The sequence below is a fragment of the Heterodontus francisci genome, chromosome 10 (assembly GCF_036365525.1).
Source record: "Heterodontus francisci isolate sHetFra1 chromosome 10, sHetFra1.hap1, whole genome shotgun sequence".
Lineage (NCBI taxonomy): Eukaryota > Metazoa > Chordata > Chondrichthyes > Heterodontiformes > Heterodontidae > Heterodontus > Heterodontus francisci.
This window is the reverse complement of record NC_090380.1, coordinates 80,720,668-80,740,836: the sequence shown is the minus strand read 5'-3', so window position 1 is coordinate 80,740,836 and position 20,169 is coordinate 80,720,668. Positions and strand designations below refer to the sequence as shown.

At 43.1% G+C, this 20,169-nt stretch overlaps 1 protein-coding gene across 5 annotated transcripts in view; it reads right to left on the bottom strand.

Moving 5' to 3' along the window:
* Positions 1–20,169, bottom strand: part of LOC137374571 (transgelin-3-like) — an 83,694-nt gene that overhangs the window by 49,263 nt on the left and 14,262 nt on the right. For 3 of the 5 annotated variants that reach the window (XM_068040864.1, XM_068040863.1, XM_068040866.1), the window contains 2 exons: positions 18,428–18,641; positions 17,714–17,834 (listed from right to left, as the gene is read on the bottom strand). The exons of 1 other annotated variant lie outside the window; for it this stretch is intronic. In XM_068040864.1, coding sequence (XP_067896965.1) covers positions 17,714–17,716 — 3 coding nt within the window. In that variant the 5' untranslated portion in view covers positions 17,717–17,834; positions 18,428–18,641. The remainder of the gene's footprint in view (positions 1–17,713; positions 17,835–18,427; positions 18,642–20,169) is intronic. One more of the 5 variants, XM_068040865.1, reaches the window with a different exon arrangement.

The following is a 20,169-nucleotide window of genomic DNA, read 5'->3' as shown; positions in this document are numbered from 1 at the left end:
TATTAAACCTAATATCCAAAATGGGGTTGCTTGCCAAGTGCAAATAAACTACGATAGGACTACCTGACAAAGCCTTTTGTTACAAATTGTGAGGAGATGAAGTCTCAGAATAATGCATGTGAGTCTTTTGTAATTATTTGTGATGGGTCCACTGATGAGCAAGGCAACTATTTGCTGCATGTTTTGTTTGATTTTATGTCTGGCAAGGCCGAAGACATAGGGCTGAATTTTACACTGCCCCAACGGTGGTGGCGTGGGGGCAACGTAAAGTTGAGCGGGAGGCTCCGGGAGGCCTACCCGCCTCACTTCCGCTTCCAGCCAAGTTTACGGCGTTGGGCAGGGGGTGGGAAATGGCCCGCCCCCCCGAGGCCAATCAAGGCCCTTAAGTGGCCACGTAACAGCCACTTAAGGGCCCTCGCCCACCTCCACGGGTATTTTACCTGTGGCAAGCGGGCGTGCTGGGGACGTGAAAGGCCGCCCAGCGATAGCTTCTGGCCTTTCCACACCCCAGGGGCAGGGGGGCATGGTAGTCAGGCACAGGGTGCTCGAATTGAGGGCCACCCCTGCCTCCCAACCCATCCCCGGGACCCAAGACAACCCCCTCCCCCCAAACGACCACTCCAGCCTCACCAGGGAAGGACCAATTCCCGTGGTGAAGCAACCCCAATTTACCTTCCCTCCAGGGTCCCTGGCATCAGCTGGGTTGCAGTCCCAACAATGGCCATTGCTCCCGGAGACTGAGCTGCTGGCCCACTGATTGGCCGGCAGCTCACTGAGGCGGGATCTCCTCCCTCAGGTGGGGGGGGGGGTGGGGGGGAAGTCCCGCCTTGTGACACTTAAAGCCCGGGGACGCGTAAAATGCGGGACAGATCCCCGGGCTAGGCGGAAGCGGGTTTGCCACTGACTTTCACATCCGCCTAAGATAAAATCCAGCCCATACAGTCAGGAAAGCTAACAACAGTGCTTGCAGAGTACGTCTACTTAGAAGCTGTTAATTACACCAGTCTGCCAAGCAATAATCAAAACCTTTTCAAAATATAGTGCAGATTTCAAGGCGGCACAGTGGCGCAGTGGTTAGCACCGCAGCCTCACAGCTCCAGCGACCCGGGTTCAATTCTGGGTACTGCCTGTGTGGAGTTTGCAAGTTCTCCCTGTGTCAGCGTGGGTTTCCTCCGGGTGCTCCGGTTTCCTCCCACAGCCAAAAGACTTGCAGGTTGATAGGTGAATTGGCCATTATAAATTGCCACTAGTATAGGTAGGTGGTAGGGGAATATAAGGACAGGTGAGGATGTGGTAGAAATATGGGATTAGTGTAGGATTAGTATAAATGGGTGGTTAATGGTCGGCACAGACTCGGTGGGACTCGGTGGGCCAAAGGGCCTGTTTCAGTGCTGTATATCTAAATCCTAAATCCTAAAGTGTCTGCTTTAATTAGTGACAATGCAACATACATGACAAAATCTTTCAAACCAAGGTGTAAAACCTAATGCTTCATCAATGATCTTCCCTCCATCATAAGGGCAGAAGTGGAGATGCTCGCTGATGATCGTACAATTTTCAGCACCATTTGCAACTCCTCAGATACTGAAGCAGTCCGTGTCCATATGCAGCAAGATCTGGACAACACTCAGGCTTGGGCTGATGTGGCAAGTAACATTCATGCCACACAATTGCTAGGCAATGACAATCTCCAACAAGAGAGAATCTAACCATCTCCCCTTGACTTTCAATGGCATTACCATTAACATCCTGAGGGTTACCATTGATCAGAAACTGAACTGGAGCAATCACATAAAAACGGTGGCTGCAAGAGCCAGACAGAAGCTGGGAATTCTGTGGACAGTAACTCCTGACTCCCCAAAGCCTGTCCACCATCTAGAAGGCACAAGTCAGGAGTTTCATAGAATACTCTCCACTTGCCTGGATGAGTGAAGCTCCAACAACACTCAGCAAGCTCAACACCATCCAGGACAAAGCAGACCACTTGATCGGCACCCCATCCAGCACCTTAAACATTCACTCCCTCCACCATCAATGCACAGTGGCAGCACTGTGTACCATATACAACATGTGCTGCAGAAACTCACCACACCTCCTTTGACAGCACCTTCCAAACACATGACCTCTTCCACCTTGAAGGACAAGGGCATGCATGAGAACATCATCATCTGCAAGTTCCCCTCCAAAGCACACATCATCCTGACTTGGAAATGTATTGCTGTTCCTTCAAAGTCCTAGAACTCCCTCCCTAACAGCACTGTGGGTGTACCTGCAACAGATGGACTGCAGCAGTTCAAGAAAGCAGCTCACTATCACCTTCTCAAGGGCAATTAGGGATGGGCAACAAATGCTGGCCTTGCCAGACACCCACATCCCATGAAACATAAAAAAATTACATGTAATGCACATATAATTTCTCATCAGTGAGCTGTGGAAAAGCAAGCTTGGTAAAGCCAACAAACTGGTCAGCTACATTAAAAAGATCTACAAACACAGCCCTAACCACAAGCTTCAATACAGGCAACACATTGCAAATGTGGCTGAAATTGGGGAACAAAACAGTGCCCTTCCTCCAGAGCTAGTAATTACACATTGGAATTCTTGGTTTCGGGCAATACAGGATCATGCAGCCCACCTGAAATACTACTCAAGACTTCGTCTCAGAAGAGCTCATACTGACACTGAAAACATAGGTTATAACAGACATTGTAACCCTTCTAAACAATGCTCAGCTTAATGAGGAAATGTAGGTTGTTGCCAAGAATGCTATAAGACTGATGGATTTAATTACCTGAGTTACGAGATTGCTTCTATTTCTTTTGTAAAATATGTTTTAAAGACTTACAGTTGACTTATGGACATTAATTCATCTGAAATTTTGAAGAGATGCTGAACTTTGTGTTTTTTTTTTAAAGAAGTCAACAGAAGGTTCCTGGATTTGGCTTGTAAACAAGTCTTACTGTAAGGCAACAAAAACAAGAAATGCTGGAATCACTCAGCAGGTCTGGCAGCATCTGTGGAAAGAGAAGCAGAGTTAACGTTTCGGGTCAGTGACCCTTCTCTTTCCACAGATGCTGCCAGACCTGCTGAGTGATTCCAGCATTTCTTGTTTTTGTTTCAGATTTCCAGCATCCGCAGTATTTTGCTTTTATCTTACTGTAAGGCATCTGTCTGTGGATAATCACCCAGCAGGGGTTGTTTTCGATGTGGGGATCTTTTTACAAAGAAGTGACAGGTCAAGATTTTTTAGGGGTCAGAAGGCTTGACTTCAGGAATGTTTTTAGTTTAAGTTTGAACTGTTACAACAGACAGTTGGTTTTTGCCTGCCATAGAAGACCCAGCGCTGTCTCTCAAAAAAAAAATCCTGCATTTCCAGTGTGTCAGATTCCTATTTTCTCCTGTATTTGAAGAAACCCTGCATATTTGAAGAAACTCTGTGTATCGAATGTGTGGAAACTGAAAACCCTTGTTGCTGTATCTTTGCTGTAAGACCTATCTGAAGCCTCTGTAGCTGCACTTCTCGGAAGCCTACTCAAACTGATCTTGAACATTGCCTGGAAGGAACTGTTCTAGGAAGATCCCATTGACAGCTGTCTATATGCATTTGGTACATCAAACCAAACAAAGGACATCTTTCCAGACCTTCTTTTCAGCCTAAGTTTTTCCCCCCTTCTGTTTCCTTTGTAATAGCGCTATAAACAAAAATCCCTTTTATCTTCCTGGTTAACCAGCGTGTGTGTTAGGGGCTAAGATAAATAAGGGGCTTTAATATTTCAATTTGTCTGTGTATGTTTTACTTAATTATTGAGACTTTTTTTTATAATAAACTGATAATTTTGTTGTTCATTAAAGAAACCTGGTTGGTGTGTTTTATTCTGGGAAAAATATGGTTGACCGTATCGGTAAGTGGGAAAATTTAAATATATGTTGTGACCTGTGGAGAAGTGGGACTAGAATAAACAGTGCACTCCTCCTACCTTGGTTGTAACACTTGGTTTGAATCTTGACACATCACAATCCACAAAGCTTACAATAAAGTAATGGCTGAAGCACAGTCAAATGAACACTCTTATGACACTGAATCAGATACCCGTGCTCAACAGGTGCTTTCCTGCATGACAAAAAAGATCAAAGAATATTACTGCTACGAGAACAAGTCAGGTGGTGAAGAAAAACGGCTCAGAGGTTTCAACAACCTTCTGCGGCGTTCCTGAAAGTTGTGCGTACCTTTGACCCTGCACAAATGTATCTGTTGATGGTGGATTTGAACTTGTTTGATGCAACTCCTGGCTTTGACAAGAACTGTAGTCTGGAGATTCCTGCTTTTAAAAGCATTACAAAAGAAGCAGATTGCATTTTGCCTGTGCTTTGGAATTCTGTGGAATGCAGAATCTCCCACCTTGCAAGGCTAGCACTGTACTATCTGACAATTCCAACAAACTCTGTGGACAAGGAGAAATCTGTGTCTAAACATGGACAGATGTTCACAATGTAGAGACATGGAGTGGAGAAAGAGACAGTTGCAGCTTGCTCCATGCTCACATTCAACCACTGACTTCAATGAGTAAAGAATGTGACCTGTTTATAGTCAACTTTTTACAATAGTTGTTGACTATACAATAAATGCTATTTGAAACCAGAAACCTTTGTCTATTTTTTGTTTTAAATAGATCATTTTCATGGTTTGTTACGACACAGTGAAATTTGCAATTGAAATATGTGAAACTAGAATACAGTGACCGTGAAAATTGTAAAGTTTGACTGTGAATTTGGTAGGGCCCTAATGATGAGTGCTGATAGCCTCACCATTATTCTTAATATTGAATCAGGGCTTTGACAGTGACATTGGTAGACCAAGAGACAATGAGACACACAAATGGGAATGACTGAAAAGAAGTTTAAATTTTGAGAAACAAGCCCCAAACTATTTGAAAATCAAATTAATGTTATACTTTAAGAAGTAGCCTTAAAAGACATTGCATGTGATTCTATAATAAAATCAAGTAACAAATTCTAGAAATATTTTTTGAAAAAGCACAATTGGTATCAAAAATCAGAATGCTCTATTACTTTCCGAAAAGTAGTGGCAATTTACTGTCCTCCAGGACTACAAAATGCTATGACATGTCAGGAGATGGTGGACAGCATTCACAAATTGGCTCTTTAGGGAAGTAAATATCCATTACATTTTTCCTCCCAAGGAAGTTTTACAACTCCAAATCATGATGAAGGGGATCAAAACAATAAAAATTGCATTAAAACAAAGAAAGAAACAATATTTTGAAATAAACTAAATCCAAAAAGTATTTTCTCACTTTACTTCTGGCCTTCAGATTTTAAAAAAAATATTAGTTTAGTTTAGAGATACAGCACTGAAACAGGCCCTTCGGCCCACCGAGTCTGTGCCGACCATGAACCACCCATTTATACTAATGCTACACTAATCCCATATTCCTACCACATCCCCACCTGTCCCTATATGTCCCTACCACCTACCTACACTAGGGGCAATTGCTAATGGTCAATTTACCTATCAACCTGCAAGTCTTTGGCATGTGGGAGGAAACCGGAGCACCTGGAGGAAACCCACGCAAACACAGGGAGAACTTGCAAACTCCACACAGGCAGTACCAGAATTGAACCCGGGTCGCTGGAGCTGTGAGGCTGCAGTGCTAACCACTGCGCCACTGTGCCGCCCTATTGTTGGTTATGCTTAGATTTGTCTAGCTGTGTATCATATTAATGGTGTGAAAACTTGCAATTTTCATTTTTAAGCTATAAGAAGAAAATAATGAAGTAATGATTTATTCCTAGAATGTTAAACTTCAACTTGCAACTTTTGAAGTCCATGAACAGATTGCAAAATTATTTGCTTAAATGCAAATCTCTGCTTAACTGAATTAAGTTGGCATAAATTACAGCACGGATTCCTATGGAGGTATGTTCTGTTCAATTCCTATTTTATTTTAATAATTTTTTGTCCATTCTCCTCTGCAATCTAGCCTATCACGCTGTTTCCACTCAAGCACCCAATGCCATTCATACATTAGTCTAGCAGAAGTCACAGAGGAGATTAGACTACTTCGCCCACATTTCTCAATCTAAATGACAAACCTCTCTACAGCAGGTCAGAAAATTTCACACAAAATACAATTTAAACTTAGGCTTCTGGTTTTAATGCTAGCATTAGATTTTAAACCACACATTTCTCATGCACAAGCAGTTTAGGTTTATACATCCCTAGTGCAGTACTAAACAAGTATTAACCTTTAGAATTTTGCTGAATTTTGGCCACTGGTATTCAGGATCAGCTCTTCTCATATCCACTGAATTACATAGAGAAATTATTCAAGGAAAATCAATCATGACAATATTCTGAATTATGGATCATGTAGCAATTAACAGTAGAACTCAAATTAATATGTAAATTTCCTCAATTTCAACAACTGCTTTTATACAAAAATGTTCAAGTCTGCATGCATCAATTCTTTTAGTCACACGTATTGATTTTCTGGCACCACATCATAATACCATATTCAATATCTTACAGAAAACAAAAATGCAAACCACTAATTTGCCTTTCTGGTAAACAGATCTTTTTCAATTAAATACACCGCTTTTCAAATTTTTACTTATGCTGTACATCACTACATACAGTGTACCAGTTATAATTGGTTTGGTTTGCTTTTGAGCAGAGCTTGCACAGAACATGGTACTCTTAACACAACTAGGACACTTCTGGATCTTTAAAGTAGTCGTTTAAGAGAAGGAAAATCAAGAACTTTTTATTCTAACTTTTGGAACCAACAGGTTCTTCCCTGAAACTAATTTCACTCTACTTTCCACAACTTTCTCCCCTCTTGAAGGTATTGATTCCTTTACTGCTACTCCAAATAAGATCACCCATTCACAGAAATGAGTTTTTCATACAAACATACAAATTAGGAGCAGCAGTAGGCCACTTGGCCCTTCGAGCCTGCACCGCTATTCAATATGTTCATGGCTGAACTGTTTGCTCCACATTTCCACCTACCCCTGATAACCTTCCAGCCCCTTGTTTATCAAGGTGGGGTTGGGTGGGGGGGGCCCATATGACTCAGATACATTACCTGAAGTGCTACCTAGAGCAATGGACTTTGGAAACAGAGCTTGGTGAAGTACAACACCACATTGGGGAATTTAAAAATATAAGTACCTTAATTAAAAAGTAATACTCTGACATTGCATCCATGTGTGACTAAATCGTGACACAGGAAGTGTGACAGGTGGGAACTGTACATTAGAATGAATACCTTTACTATATGGATGGACTTAAAGTTTCTGTGGGTTGAGCTAAAGAATAAAGAAGATGCATGTTGCAATACTGTTTGTCCTTTACATAATGTCATATTGTCAATTGACAAGAAAATCTGCACACCGTTGAGGGAGGTATATGGAGGTGATAATAGGGAACTTTAACTAGAAATAGACTGGAAGAATACAGAAGAAGATTATTAATCTCCAATTTTAACAATGCATTCAATACTTTTTACCTGTACAAGCAAAGATGGCAAGCAGTGAGATTATGATAGCTAAGGAAAGCAGGGTTGCTTAAATTAATACTTTGCTTCAGTCTTCACAGGAGAGCAAGAGACATTTTCAAAAGCTTGTAGACAGAAGAAATAGAAGGGTCACCATAGATTTATGCATCCAACAGGAAACAGATAGGGGACTGAGGGTCCATGATTAAATGGTACAAGTCTCAGAATAATGAAGAGGGCCAGACAATGACTTTTCAAAATTTAATGAAGACTGGAGCAGTGCCAATAGACTGGTGGGTGCCATAGGTCTGTTCAAATACAGGAAAAGGATAAGCTAGTTACTATCGACTGGTTAACTTTATGTCAATAGAAAAATAACGAGAGACTATAATTCCAGATAAAATAAATCGATTTAGAAAGGCAGGGACTGACTACTGATAGGCAACATGGATTTGCGAAGGGCAAGTCCGATTTGATTAATTCTATAGAATTGTTTTGAGGGAATAAGGTGTGAGGGGGAGGGGGAAAGAACATAACTTAAATGAACTTTATGCATTTGTTAAAATTCTGCACTAGAAATTAGTTGAAAAAGTTGGGGCTCAACGTCAACAAGAAAATCATAATACAAACATTAAGCAGCTTTCCCTCCAAGTTTTTTTGTAGTGCGCAGGTGATTTGGTGTGGCCCTTTAAACTTTTTGTATGACCGCGCACGCATGCTAACTTTAAGGGGCCAATTTGTGCGTGGCAACTTGCGGTTTGCTGTGTGTTTGCATGGCTTACAGAAAATATTGCCAGAAAGTCACTCAAGAATGGCTATCATTTTTCAGTTTTGGAATGAAAACATTGTTTCAAGTGTACAGGATATTACTAATGTTCTCGCCAAGCTACACGGGTGCATAGCCTTGCAACAGCTTGAATAATACCATGCAGGCCTTGTTCTGAGAGAAATAATGCATATATGAGGCTACACAAAAAAAAATTATATGGGCCGCGCACTAAAAATAAAGGCCATGCGCAAGAACTAAATTTTAAAAGAACAATGGATATCACCAGTTGTCAGAAGATGCACTCACGGAAGCCATGTCCTTCCCACCCTCTCCAATAATGGCTTGTTCTACTGCCTAGTAGGTACCATCCTGAGGAGATTGGTTTGCTCTTAATAAATATCCAAACAGATTTTGGATTGCCAGTCAAGGAGAAAGACAGAGGTACCATATTTGCAACTTCAGGAGCCTTGGCACCAGTGTTTGAATCACTAAAGAGTTCTATTAAAAATAACCAATTGGTCAGCGTGTGATTTGGTTACACCTTCCCACATGTCCAACATAAATTAAACTAATCCATCTGCACTAAATAAGCAACAAGGTTAAGAAATGGAAAATTCAATTGTTAAAAATAGTAGCTCACCAGACAGATTAAACCTGATTTTAAATCTTCAGCACTGCTCATCACTGCTATTTCAAATTTACTAATCAAAAAGTTGGGCATTTTGAACCAGAGACTTTTCCTTTGACACTGCTCTTACCGTTGAAATAAAAAGACCCATTTTTCTCTGGCACTTCATCTACTAGCCAGGGTGACAGCTGTCTTTCAACACACTATTAACATATGTTGCCTTTGTTCCGTGACCTTCTGGTCAGCTATTCTGTGACCTTGTCCTATTTACATCTTCTCCTTTGTTATCTCTTGCCCCACCCCCGCTTTACTTGCTTACAACCTTTTACATTTCTAATATTTGCTAGTTCTGAAGAAGGGTCACTGACCTGAAACGTTAACTCTGTTACTCTCTCCACAGATGCTGCCAGACCTGCTGAGTATTTCCAGCATTTCTTGTTTTTATTTCAGATTTCCAGCATCCGCAGTATTTTGCTTTTATTATGACAGCTAATTAAATGGCTTCAGGTAACTATTAGCTGATACTGAAAGGCTGTATCATGATAGTAGCTAAATTACCAAAATTCGAGCTTAGACAAGTTGTTAGTGTAGAGAAATACCAAAATAATTTCATTTTTAGGATGAGGGAGAAAAAAAAACTTGTTCAAAATCTAGAAACAAAAAGAAAATCACAACATGCCCATCAGGGGCTAAACATTTGTATTCATACATTATTTGTATTAATAGCATTATAGTTGGTCATTCCAAAATATACTTAACATTTAAGTACTTAGAACCACAGACAATGTACCCACTTTTTATTTTTGGGGTATGCGGGTGATTTATTTAAGTGCATGGCCCCTTTAAATTTTTTTTATTGGCCATGCTTGCGCAAGGACTTTTGGGTTATTGTGCAGTTGTGTAGCTTACAGGGAGCACTGAACACAGGACTAAACAGTAAACTGTAATGAAGTCACATTTAGCAATTGATTCATGAACTGATGCCAAGGAAACCAGAGAAAGATGCAACCTCTTCGGGGCTGGACTTAACTATTGAGATTTGACCGCTGTGACATTCAATTACTTTTTAATGCAGACAGCTGCTATAGGAGTATCTATTGTCGAAATGAAAGTCTTCTGATTAAAAAGAACCCTACTGACAAAAAAGCTAAATTGGCTAATCATTTTTTCCCCAGAACAACATACAAACCACTACTGCAATGATTAGTGCCACTGCAATACAAAAACCTAATCTGTTTCTGGTTATATGATCTGATAGTACCGTAGTGTAAATTAAATGCCATCTACTATTAGTAACATACACTTCTTTCATTAGTAACACACTTCATATTGTATTTCTTTCTTTTGGGCCTCCTTATCTCGAGAGACAATGGATACGCGCCTGGAGGTGGTCAGTGGTTTGTGAAGCAGCGCCTGGAGTGGCTATAAAGGCCAATTCTGGAGTGACAGGCTCTTCCACAGGTGCTGCAGAGAAATTTGTTTGTTGGGGCTGTTGCACAGTTGGCTCTCCCCTTGCGCCTCTGTCTTTTTTCCTGCCAACTACTAAGTCTCTTCGACTCGCCACAATTTAGCCCTGTCTTTATGGCTGCCCGCCAGCTCTGGCGAATGCTGGCAACTGACTCCCACGACTTGTGATCAATGTCACACGATTTCATGTCGCGTTTGCAGACGTCTTTATAACGGAGACATGGACGGCCGGTGGGTCTGATACCAGTGGCGAGCTCGCTGTACAATGTGTCTTTGGGGATCCTGCCATCTTCCATGCGGCTCACATGGCCAAGCCATCTCAAGCGCCGCTGACTCAGTAGTGTGTATAAGCTGGGGGTGTTGGCTGCTTCAAGGACTTCTGTGTTGGAGATATAGTCCTGCCACCTGATGCCAAGTATTCTCCGAAGGCAGCGAAGATGGAATGAATTGAGACGTCGCTCTTGGCTGGCATACGTTGTCCAGGCCTCGCTGCCGTAGAGCAAGGTACTGAGGACACAGGCCTGATACACTCGGACTTTTGTGTTCCGTGTCAGTGCGCCATTTTCCCACACTCTCTTGGCCAGTCTGGACATAGCAGTGGAAGCCTTGCCCATGCGCTTGTTGATTTCTGCATCTAGAGACAGGTTACTGGTGATAGTTGAGCCTAGGTAGGTGAACTCTTGAACCACTTCCAGAGCGTGGTCGCCAATATTGATGGATGGAGCATTTCTGACATCCTGCCCCATGATGTTCGTTTTCTTGAGGCTGATGGTTAGGCCAAATTCATTGCAGGCAGACGCAAACCTGTCGATGAGACTCTGCAGGCATTCTTCAGTGTGAGATGTTAAAGCAGCATCGTCAGCAAAGAGGAGTTCTCTGATGAGGACTTTCCGTACTTTGGACTTCGCTCTTAGACGGGCAAGGTTGAACAACCTGCCCCCTGATCTTGTGTGGAGGAAAATTCCTTCTTCAGAGGATTTGAACGCATGTGAAAGCAGCAGGGAGAAGAAAATCCCAAAAAGTGTGGGTGCGAGAACACAGCCCTGTTTCACACCACTCAGGATAGGAAAGGGCTCTGATGAGGAGCCACCATGTTGAATTGTGCCTTTCATATTGTCATGGAATGAGGTGATGATACTTAGTAGCTTTGGTGGACATCCGATCTTTTCTAGTAGTCTGAAGAGACCACGTCTGCTGACGAGGTCAAAGGCTTTGGTGAGATCAATGAAAGCAATGTAGAGGGGCATCTGTTGTTCACGGCATTTCTCCTGTATCTGACGAAGGGAGAACAGCATGTCAATAGTCGATCTCTCTGCACGAAAGCCACACTGTGCCTCAGGGTAGACGCGCTCGGCCAGCTTCTGGAGCCTGTTCAGAGCGACTCGAGCAAAGACTTTCCCCACTATGCTGAGCAGGGAGATTCCACGGTAGTTGTTGCAGTCACCGCGGTCACCTTTGTTTTTATAGAGGGTGATGATGTTGGCATCGCGCATGTCCTGGGGTACTGCTCCCTCGTCCCAGCACAGGCATAGCAGTTCATGTAGTGCTGAGAGTATAGCAGGCTTGGCACTCTTGATTATTTCAGGGGTAATGCTGTCCTTCCCAGGGGCTTTTCCGCTGGCTAGGGAATCAATGGCATCACTGAGTTCCGATTTGGTTGGCTGTATGTCCAGCTCATCCATGACTGGTAGAGGCTGGGCTGCATTGAGGGCAGTCTCAGTGACAGCATTCTCCCTGGAGTACAGTTCTAGGTAGTGCTCAACCCAGCGGTCCATCTGTTTGCGTTGGTCAGTGATTATGTCCCCCGATTTAGATTTGAGGGGGGTGATCTTCTTGATGGTTGGCCCAAGAGCTCTCTTCATGCCATCATACATTCCTCTGATGTTTCCGGTGTCTGAGGCCAGCTGAATATGACTGCATAGGTGTTGCCAGTAGTCGTTTGCGCAACGCCTAGCTGTTCTTTGTGCAGTACTTCTGGCTGCTTTAAGTGCTGCGGATGTTAAATCGCTGGGGGCTTTCTTGTAGTTCAAAAGTGCAATGCACTTAGCGGCTATGACAGGTTCCAGCTCTTCATTATGAGATTGAAACCAGTCTGCATTTCTCTTCGCACTTTTGCCGTAGGTGGTCAAAGCTGACTCATAGATGGCGTCTCTGATGTGGGCCCACTTGGTCTCAGCATCCCCCGTGGGAGTGTTTTGAAGGGCTGTTACAAGTGAATTTAGAAATTTTTGTAACAGCTGTGGGTGAGAAATTCTGCTCGTGTTGATGCGCGGGTGGCCCTTCTGCTTGGAATGATGCAACTTCTTTGGTCTGAGTCTAACCTTGCTGCACACCAGGGAGTGGTCGGTGTCGCAGTCCGCACTGTGGAAGCTGCGTGTGATTTGAACACTGTTTAAAGAGGCTCGCCTTGTGACAATGAGGTCTAGCTGGTGCCAACGACGTGATCTTGGGTGCCTCCATGAAACCTGGTGACAGGGTTTAGTGTGAAAGAACGAGTTGGTGATGCAGAGGTTATGATAGGTACACAACTCAAGCAGTCTCTGTCCATTCTCATTCATCCTTCCAATGCCATAGCGCCCAAGGCAGGAGGGCCATGAGTCATGGTCGGCCCCAACCCTGGCGTTAAAGTCCCCCAGCAGGAATAGGTGTTCGGTGTTGGGGATGCTGCTAATGATGTTATGGAGTTGTTCATAGAACTGGTCTTTAGCTTCAGGTGGGGAGCAGAGTGTTGGAGCATAGATGCTGAGTAGGTGTACTGGACCAGAGGTGGTGAGCAGTCGGATGGACAGTATGCGTTCCGAGCCATTTGAGGGAGGCTCTATCATGCTGAGCAAGGAGTTTCTGATGGCGAAGCCCACTCCATGCTGTCTTGGTTCTTCAGGATCCCTGCCCTGCCAGAAGAAGGTGTAGTCTTGCTCTGCTAGAGAGCCACTCGCGGGGAGGCGAGTCTCCTGAAGTGCTGCAATGTCCACATTGAATCTACTGAGCTCGTTGTTAATGATGGCGGTCTTCCGAGAATCGTTGATTTGTGTAAGGTCTTCCGACAGGCCAGGACACATAGTTCTGACGTTCCAGCTTGCAAAGCGAAGGGCTGGTACCTTCTTTCCTTTTTTCGTGTTGTTTGGTGCGGTGTATCAGTCCACCTTTCGGGCAATGACCCTGAGCTCCAAGCACCCATTGAAGCAGGCAGACTGTGGCGGGACAGAACCTTATTGACCGGGGGCTGCCCGGTTTGAGGCGGGCGGTAGCTGTCCAGTGAGGTGCAATGACCTCTCCCACCGACAAAGGCAACCCGTGGCGCCCAGTTTCTACGCCAATTTATCTGGACTTATAACCCGTAACTGCTGCCTTCCGTGTTGTTTTAGTCGCTGTGAGGCAACTATGGAGTGACCTCTCCATGGCGCATGCCTGGGCAAATTTATGGAGGTTGAGAGTTGCCTAGTCGTCAAAACCCCCCTCTCGGCCTTTCTGGTGGGGTCAAAAGGAGTGCAGGACACGACGTTTGGCACCAGTATGGCTGCAGGAACTGCCGGAAACATGCCAAAGGTGACACATGACCGCCTACTGGGTTCCGCTCCGGATTTTCTGTTAGGGTTTACTCCCTTAGCCTTGGTCTCTCCCGAGACGCCCACAAGGCAGTGGGGTTGTTGGGGCCCCTACACAGGTGTAGGATGGTGCCGGTGGGAGGAGGGGATGCAAGGGGGAGGGGTAGAGGGAGGGGGTGGGGGGGGGGTGCAGGGGAAGGGGGTGCGGGGTGAAGATGGTGCGAGGGGGGGGCGGGCTGGGACGGGGTTGTGAGGGGGTGAGCTGAGAGGGTGGAGCAGGGAAGGGGACGGGGGTGGGGGGGGTAAAGGGGGGGGGGGGAGGGGGGGTGGAATCTGGTGCAGGTAATAAGCCATTTCCTCAGTGCCCACCATCGACGTCCGGAAAGCTCATCCACGTCCTTCGGGAGGTGAAGCATCATTTGGCAGACTTAGAGGTGATTACATTTGCTAAGGGTTTTTTTTTTTCTGCAGTGGTTTAAATAAAGGCATGCAGCATTGCCGACAGTGCGCTGCAGATGCTCTCCGAGCCATCTCCCGCGGGCGCTTTGAAGTTGCGGCCGGGGGGGCCGTTCGTGGATGTTTTGGGTGTTCGGGGCACCTTTTCACAGGACTTCTCTCGGGTCCCGCAGCTCCTTCTTCACCTCAATGGACTTACCGCATGCCGTGGCTGCAGACACTCTGGACTGTGAAGACAGCAGGATCGGAGATTGAAGTATCGGCAGCTGTGCTCGTCAGTTTCATCCGGATCAATTTCATTGAGAAAACAAAGAGCAGGTGTGGCTGGGGGAGGGCAGTGGGCCCAGGTAACATACACTAAACTAACTGTTAACTTTTAGATAGGGCTAAAATGAACTGATTTAAAGAGCCAGGGGAATTTAAACAGTTTAAGAGGGCAGATTGGGGGAGAAAACGTTAGGGATGGGAGCAGATGGCCATGGATAGAGTTGAACAGCAAGGGAGCTTCCAGCCAGGAGCCATCTTGAACATATTGTATAACATAGTAATTTTGCAATGCTACATGAGGATTATCACACCTATACCTACAGGCTGGTCCACTGATGCAGGCTGTTTGGCCAAACACTTATGTTTTAAAATCTATTAGATTAAATTCTGTTAAAAATTTGGAGTCTGTTGTAGATACCTTTTTGGATTCAGTGGTGTCAGTTGTTCCCTGAAGTGATTCCCATGTCCTTCATGTTTGAGTTGATTCATATTGTGCAATATCTACTCATATGATAGCATAACCCAAGAGATGCAATACACCCACTTTGACATATGAACTGGATACTGTAAATTCAGATGCCCACATTTGCTTCCACAGCAAGGAGGCTGTAATGTAGCAGAGAATGGTCATAAATTATTTTGCTTAAGTAAGATAACCTATTGCTGATGTGAGTAAACATGGCTTGTTCTTTATTTTGTATAGTGAAGAGTAGCTGCATTGGTTGAATTGAGTCCTATCACAACTGCGTGTTCATTTTGCTGAGAGCATTAAGCTGATCAATTCATACCATGTCTGCTTTCAACAAGTGTTTGCTCAATTTACCTTCAGAGAGATTGGAGGAGAATGCATCTGAAGACATGAATATTGGGTTCAGGGCACAAGAAGAGTTCTATTGCTACACCCTCTGTTTACACCATTGTACAGCAGTTAAGGGCAGCGAGAGTAAACCTGAATTTAGAAAAAGTCACTTGTGGGATTGTCTGACACCACTGAACCCAACAAGTTATAGGATGCCACCTGCTTTAATGTCTGTATTATACATTCTTTATTCTGCTGGAGAAGGAGGGGAAAGGAAACGGGAAACTGCTGCATCAGAATCAGTCCAGAATAGCAAGAATGGGAGGTAGATGACTTGTGTCTGGAATGGCTGCCAATTTACACATGGCACCTGAAGTTTTAAACCAAGATGTGGAATTTGTTTGAAATCCCCAAGAGAACTTTATATCTATATAGTACCATCTCTTTATGGAAACAGCTGGTTTCTGTTTGTGATTGCCTGATGACATGGTGAAGATCAGGAAGAGCCTGTAAAGGGAAATATTATGGGCGTAAATCCATTTTATGCCCTGCTGAGACACTGTTGTGCTAGTGTAATGTATTGCATTGCTCATAACATGAACGATTTTTTTGACATTTGCACACTGTAGGTATAATTATTTTGGGGATTTCAAACACACTTTAGATCTTGTCTGAGGACTTCAAGCCCATGCTGTTTAAATTATACACAGATAGATATTTTACCAGCTCAGTACCTTTATCTTTGACTCTGTTATTCTGTTTTGTTCTTACATTGGAACGACCTTGTGGTCATTATTTTCCAATTGTTCTCCTATTTTCACATCATTTATTTGCCACCCTTTTATTTCCCAGAACCAAATCAAGAAATGTTTCCTTCCTTGTTGGTCTAGAAACATACTGACCTAGGAAGCAGTGCATGGTATTAGAAGTATCCAGTGTATATTGAGTACTTTAACAAAATAAAAAGAGGAAAGAAAATGGGTCTATACGGTCATGTGAACTTTGACATCAAGAATTAGCAGATAATTCAATTGAGGGGGCACAACAGCCAGTCCTTTACTCACTAGATATCCAGGTAGCCATAGCTTATGTGCAAGTTTTGAGACTGAGCAGAGAGTAACTGAGAGAGAGAATACAGCTTTTAAAAAACAGGTTATAATATATTGACAGATTACAGTCAGAGTCAAGTTAGAGGTTACATCTTTTGCACAATATATGGTTATCATTCACACCCTGAACTCTTATGGGCAATATTTTAGCTATACTGATTGCTTTCAATCAATATGTGTATACTATGCGCATCATTGATACAAGATTGCCACACAACCAATAACCATACCAGGGTTAGCAATTCTGGTTTAAAGGCAAAAGAATAAAAGCTAATCATTTCATTTAATAGAAATACATAACAAAGTTTTGCCTCAGTGGGTAAATGCAATGCGTCATATATGTTGATCCATACAGATGGAAAAGATTCCAGGTTCAATTCTTGTTCTGTACCCAGTCAGCTGATCTTAGACAAGGGTGGGGACTACTGGAATTGACTTTAGCACCTTTGGCTAGATAGAAAGGGAGAGAAACAGCCATGGTTTCCATTGCTAACAACAATCCAAGGTCAGCTGGTGGATAGCGCATGGGCAGCTGGTCAGGTGAAAGCAGATCATATTCAGTGGCTGAATGGCCTGATGACGCTTGCTTAGGCCAACAGATGAAAGAGGTGAATTGTGGTGAAAATGTGGCTGCTGATGCATGTAGAATTATATCCCCAACTTGAAGAAAAAGATAAAGGGAAGAGGGGAAGGAGGATAAAGATAAGGCAAGGAGCCATAAAATACACAACCAGATAAAGTTCTAGGTGTATGAAAAATATTCAAAGTATTAATCTACAAGGGGTATCCAGAAAAATGTGCAGTGTGTACATGCTTTTTTAATTAGCATTTTGCTCAAAAATGGGTTTAAAATATTGAGAGCGATTTTTTTTTGATCTTTTGTGTTTTCATGTACCCAATGTCACAGATTCCAAAAAAGAGGGCACGCAAAACAAAAATGAAAGCACCAAAGTTGACCACTTCTGAGAAATTGGACTAAAACTGAACAAACATTTTCACCTATTAACATTTTGTCTTTAAGAGGAAAAATTGGATAAGCATGCAACTTACCTGAATAAACTGAAACACCATAGATTTTAACTGGAGCTTAACGGCATTGCGAAACTTACACAATATTATTTACTGCTACTCGTGCATAATAATAAAGAATTACCATGTAAACATTTCGGGTTTATCCTCTCTTGACAAAGTACACTATGCCAATAATTAGCAGTAAACCTGCAATTGCTCCAAAAACCGAGCCTGCAATGACACCCCACGTTTGAGTAAAGAACCTGAAAAACAGAAAAACAAAAGAAACAACTTGTATGTTATATATCACTTATTTACATTCTCAGGATGTCATGAGGGCACTTTATAACCAATAAAATTACCTTTGAAGTACACTCAGAAATAAACTTAGCAGCCATTTCGCACATAGCAATATCTCATGTAACAGCAAATTAATGAATGATCAGGTTTTTTGGTGGTTTTTAGCCAGAATACCACCAAAATTTCTTAAATAAAAACAGCAAATGCAACCGATGTCAATCAGTATTGATGAAGAGAACAGACAAGTGAATATTTCAGCTGCAAACACTTTCTCAAAACCCAAAACGTTAACTTGGCTGTTCTCTTCACTGAAGACTGATATTTAGTTTTTGTTTCACCTTTCCAGCATCTGCAGCATTTTTATTTGGGGGAATTTCTGGCTCTTCCTCCATGATGTTGGTTGGATTTTTTTTTTAACCTGTCCACCCGAACAGGCAGAAGTTTAACATCTCAGCAGCTCCAAGAATGTAGTATGTATGCCACAAGTTGTAATGAGTTCAAGTAAACCACAATTTTCAGGAAAATAAAATTAAAACTACTGATATTTTCCACTCACCTTGTTCAACAACTCTTAAGCAAATTTCAGTACCAGTCTTACTGATGTCATGTGGATTCAACACAAGACAGGTGAAGTTCCATTGTCTTTAAAATTAATATTGGGTTATAATAATGGAAACATTGTTCCTGTTGATATTGCCATCCCAAGTAACGCGGTCTTGAAATTGAGATTCAGGTGCAGGAAAAGCTTTTCCCACTGAATAATATAAAATCTGTCACAAAGAGATAGAATAACTGAAACCACACTTTAAAAATATGCGTTATTAACCTACTATCTTGTCAATGAATCTTCAATGAACAACTGTTTTGAATTTTATAATGAACTTTCAAAAAAGGATTACACAGCAAAGCTAACCAGATAAACCAAAAATTATAAAAAGACGCACAATACCTAACTTACTAAAAAGTTCTTGCTAAGCAGTATAACACTATAGTACGAGAGCAGATTAATTCAGTAGTATTTACAAGAAGTTCCTCTTGGTTGATGCATGAACCTATGGGACAGCAATTCTTCCTTCGCTGACAAATCTAAGGAAGAGTGCATTGTTTCTCAAAGTGGCAGCCCTGATGTGTGCAGGCACTTGTTTAACATTGGTGTGCCTGGTGGAATGACCTTTGACCCCGGCTCATGAACTTTTGCCACACATGAAATCAAGAGATATTCAACCAGTCATTTTGTCAGTAGTTTCTTTCATAAGCAAAACCATAATTACGTGATGCATAAAATACAAACAACTTATATTTGTATAACGTCCTTAATATAATAAAACGTCATAAGGCGCTTCACAGGAGCATTATGAAATAAGACATTGAGCCACATACAGATATTAAGTCAGATGACCAAAAGCTTGGTCAAACAGGTAGGTAAGTTTCAAGGAGTGTCTTAAAGGAAGAAAGCAAGGTAGAAAGGCAGAGAAGTAGGAAAGGACAACTGAAGGCAAGGCCACCAATGGTGGAACGATTAAAATCAGGGATGCTCAAGAGCCAGAATTAGAGGAGCGCAGATATCTTGGACGGTTGTGGGGCTGGAGAAGATTACAGAGATAGGGAGGGATAAGACCATCTAGCGATTTGAAAACTAGTATGAGAATTTTAAAACCAAGGCATTGCTTGTTCAAAAGCCAATGTAAGATAGCGAGCCATAGGTATAATAGATGAATGGGACTTGGTGCAAGTAAAGACACGGGCAGCAGAGTTGGAGGACTTTCTTTTATTTGTTTCATGGGTTGTGGGCATCGCTGGCAAGGCTAACATTAGTTGCCCATCCTCAACTGCCCTTGAGAAGGGGATAATGAGCTGCCTTCTTGAACCGTTGCAGTCCATCTGCTGCGGGTACACCCACGTTGCTATTAGGGAGGGGCATTTCAGGACTTTGATCCAGAAACAGTGAAGGAACAGTGATATATTTCCAAGTCAGGATGGTGTGTGGCTCGGAGGGGAATTTGCAAGTTGTGGTGTTCCCACACGTCTGTTGCTCTTGTCCTTCTAGCTGGAAGAGGTTGCAGGTTTGGAAGGTGCTGGTGAAGGAGGCATGGTCAGTTGCTGCAGTGCATCCTGTATATGGTGCACACTGCTGCCACTGTGCATTGGTGGTGGAGGGAGTGAATGTTGAAGGTGCTGGATGGGGTGCCGATCAAGCGGGCTGCTTTGTCCTGGATGCGCGGCGGCGCGGGGGCCAGGGAGAGCAGCGCGGGGGCCGGGGAGAGCAGCGCGGGGAGACCAGCGGTAGCGGTGCCGGGG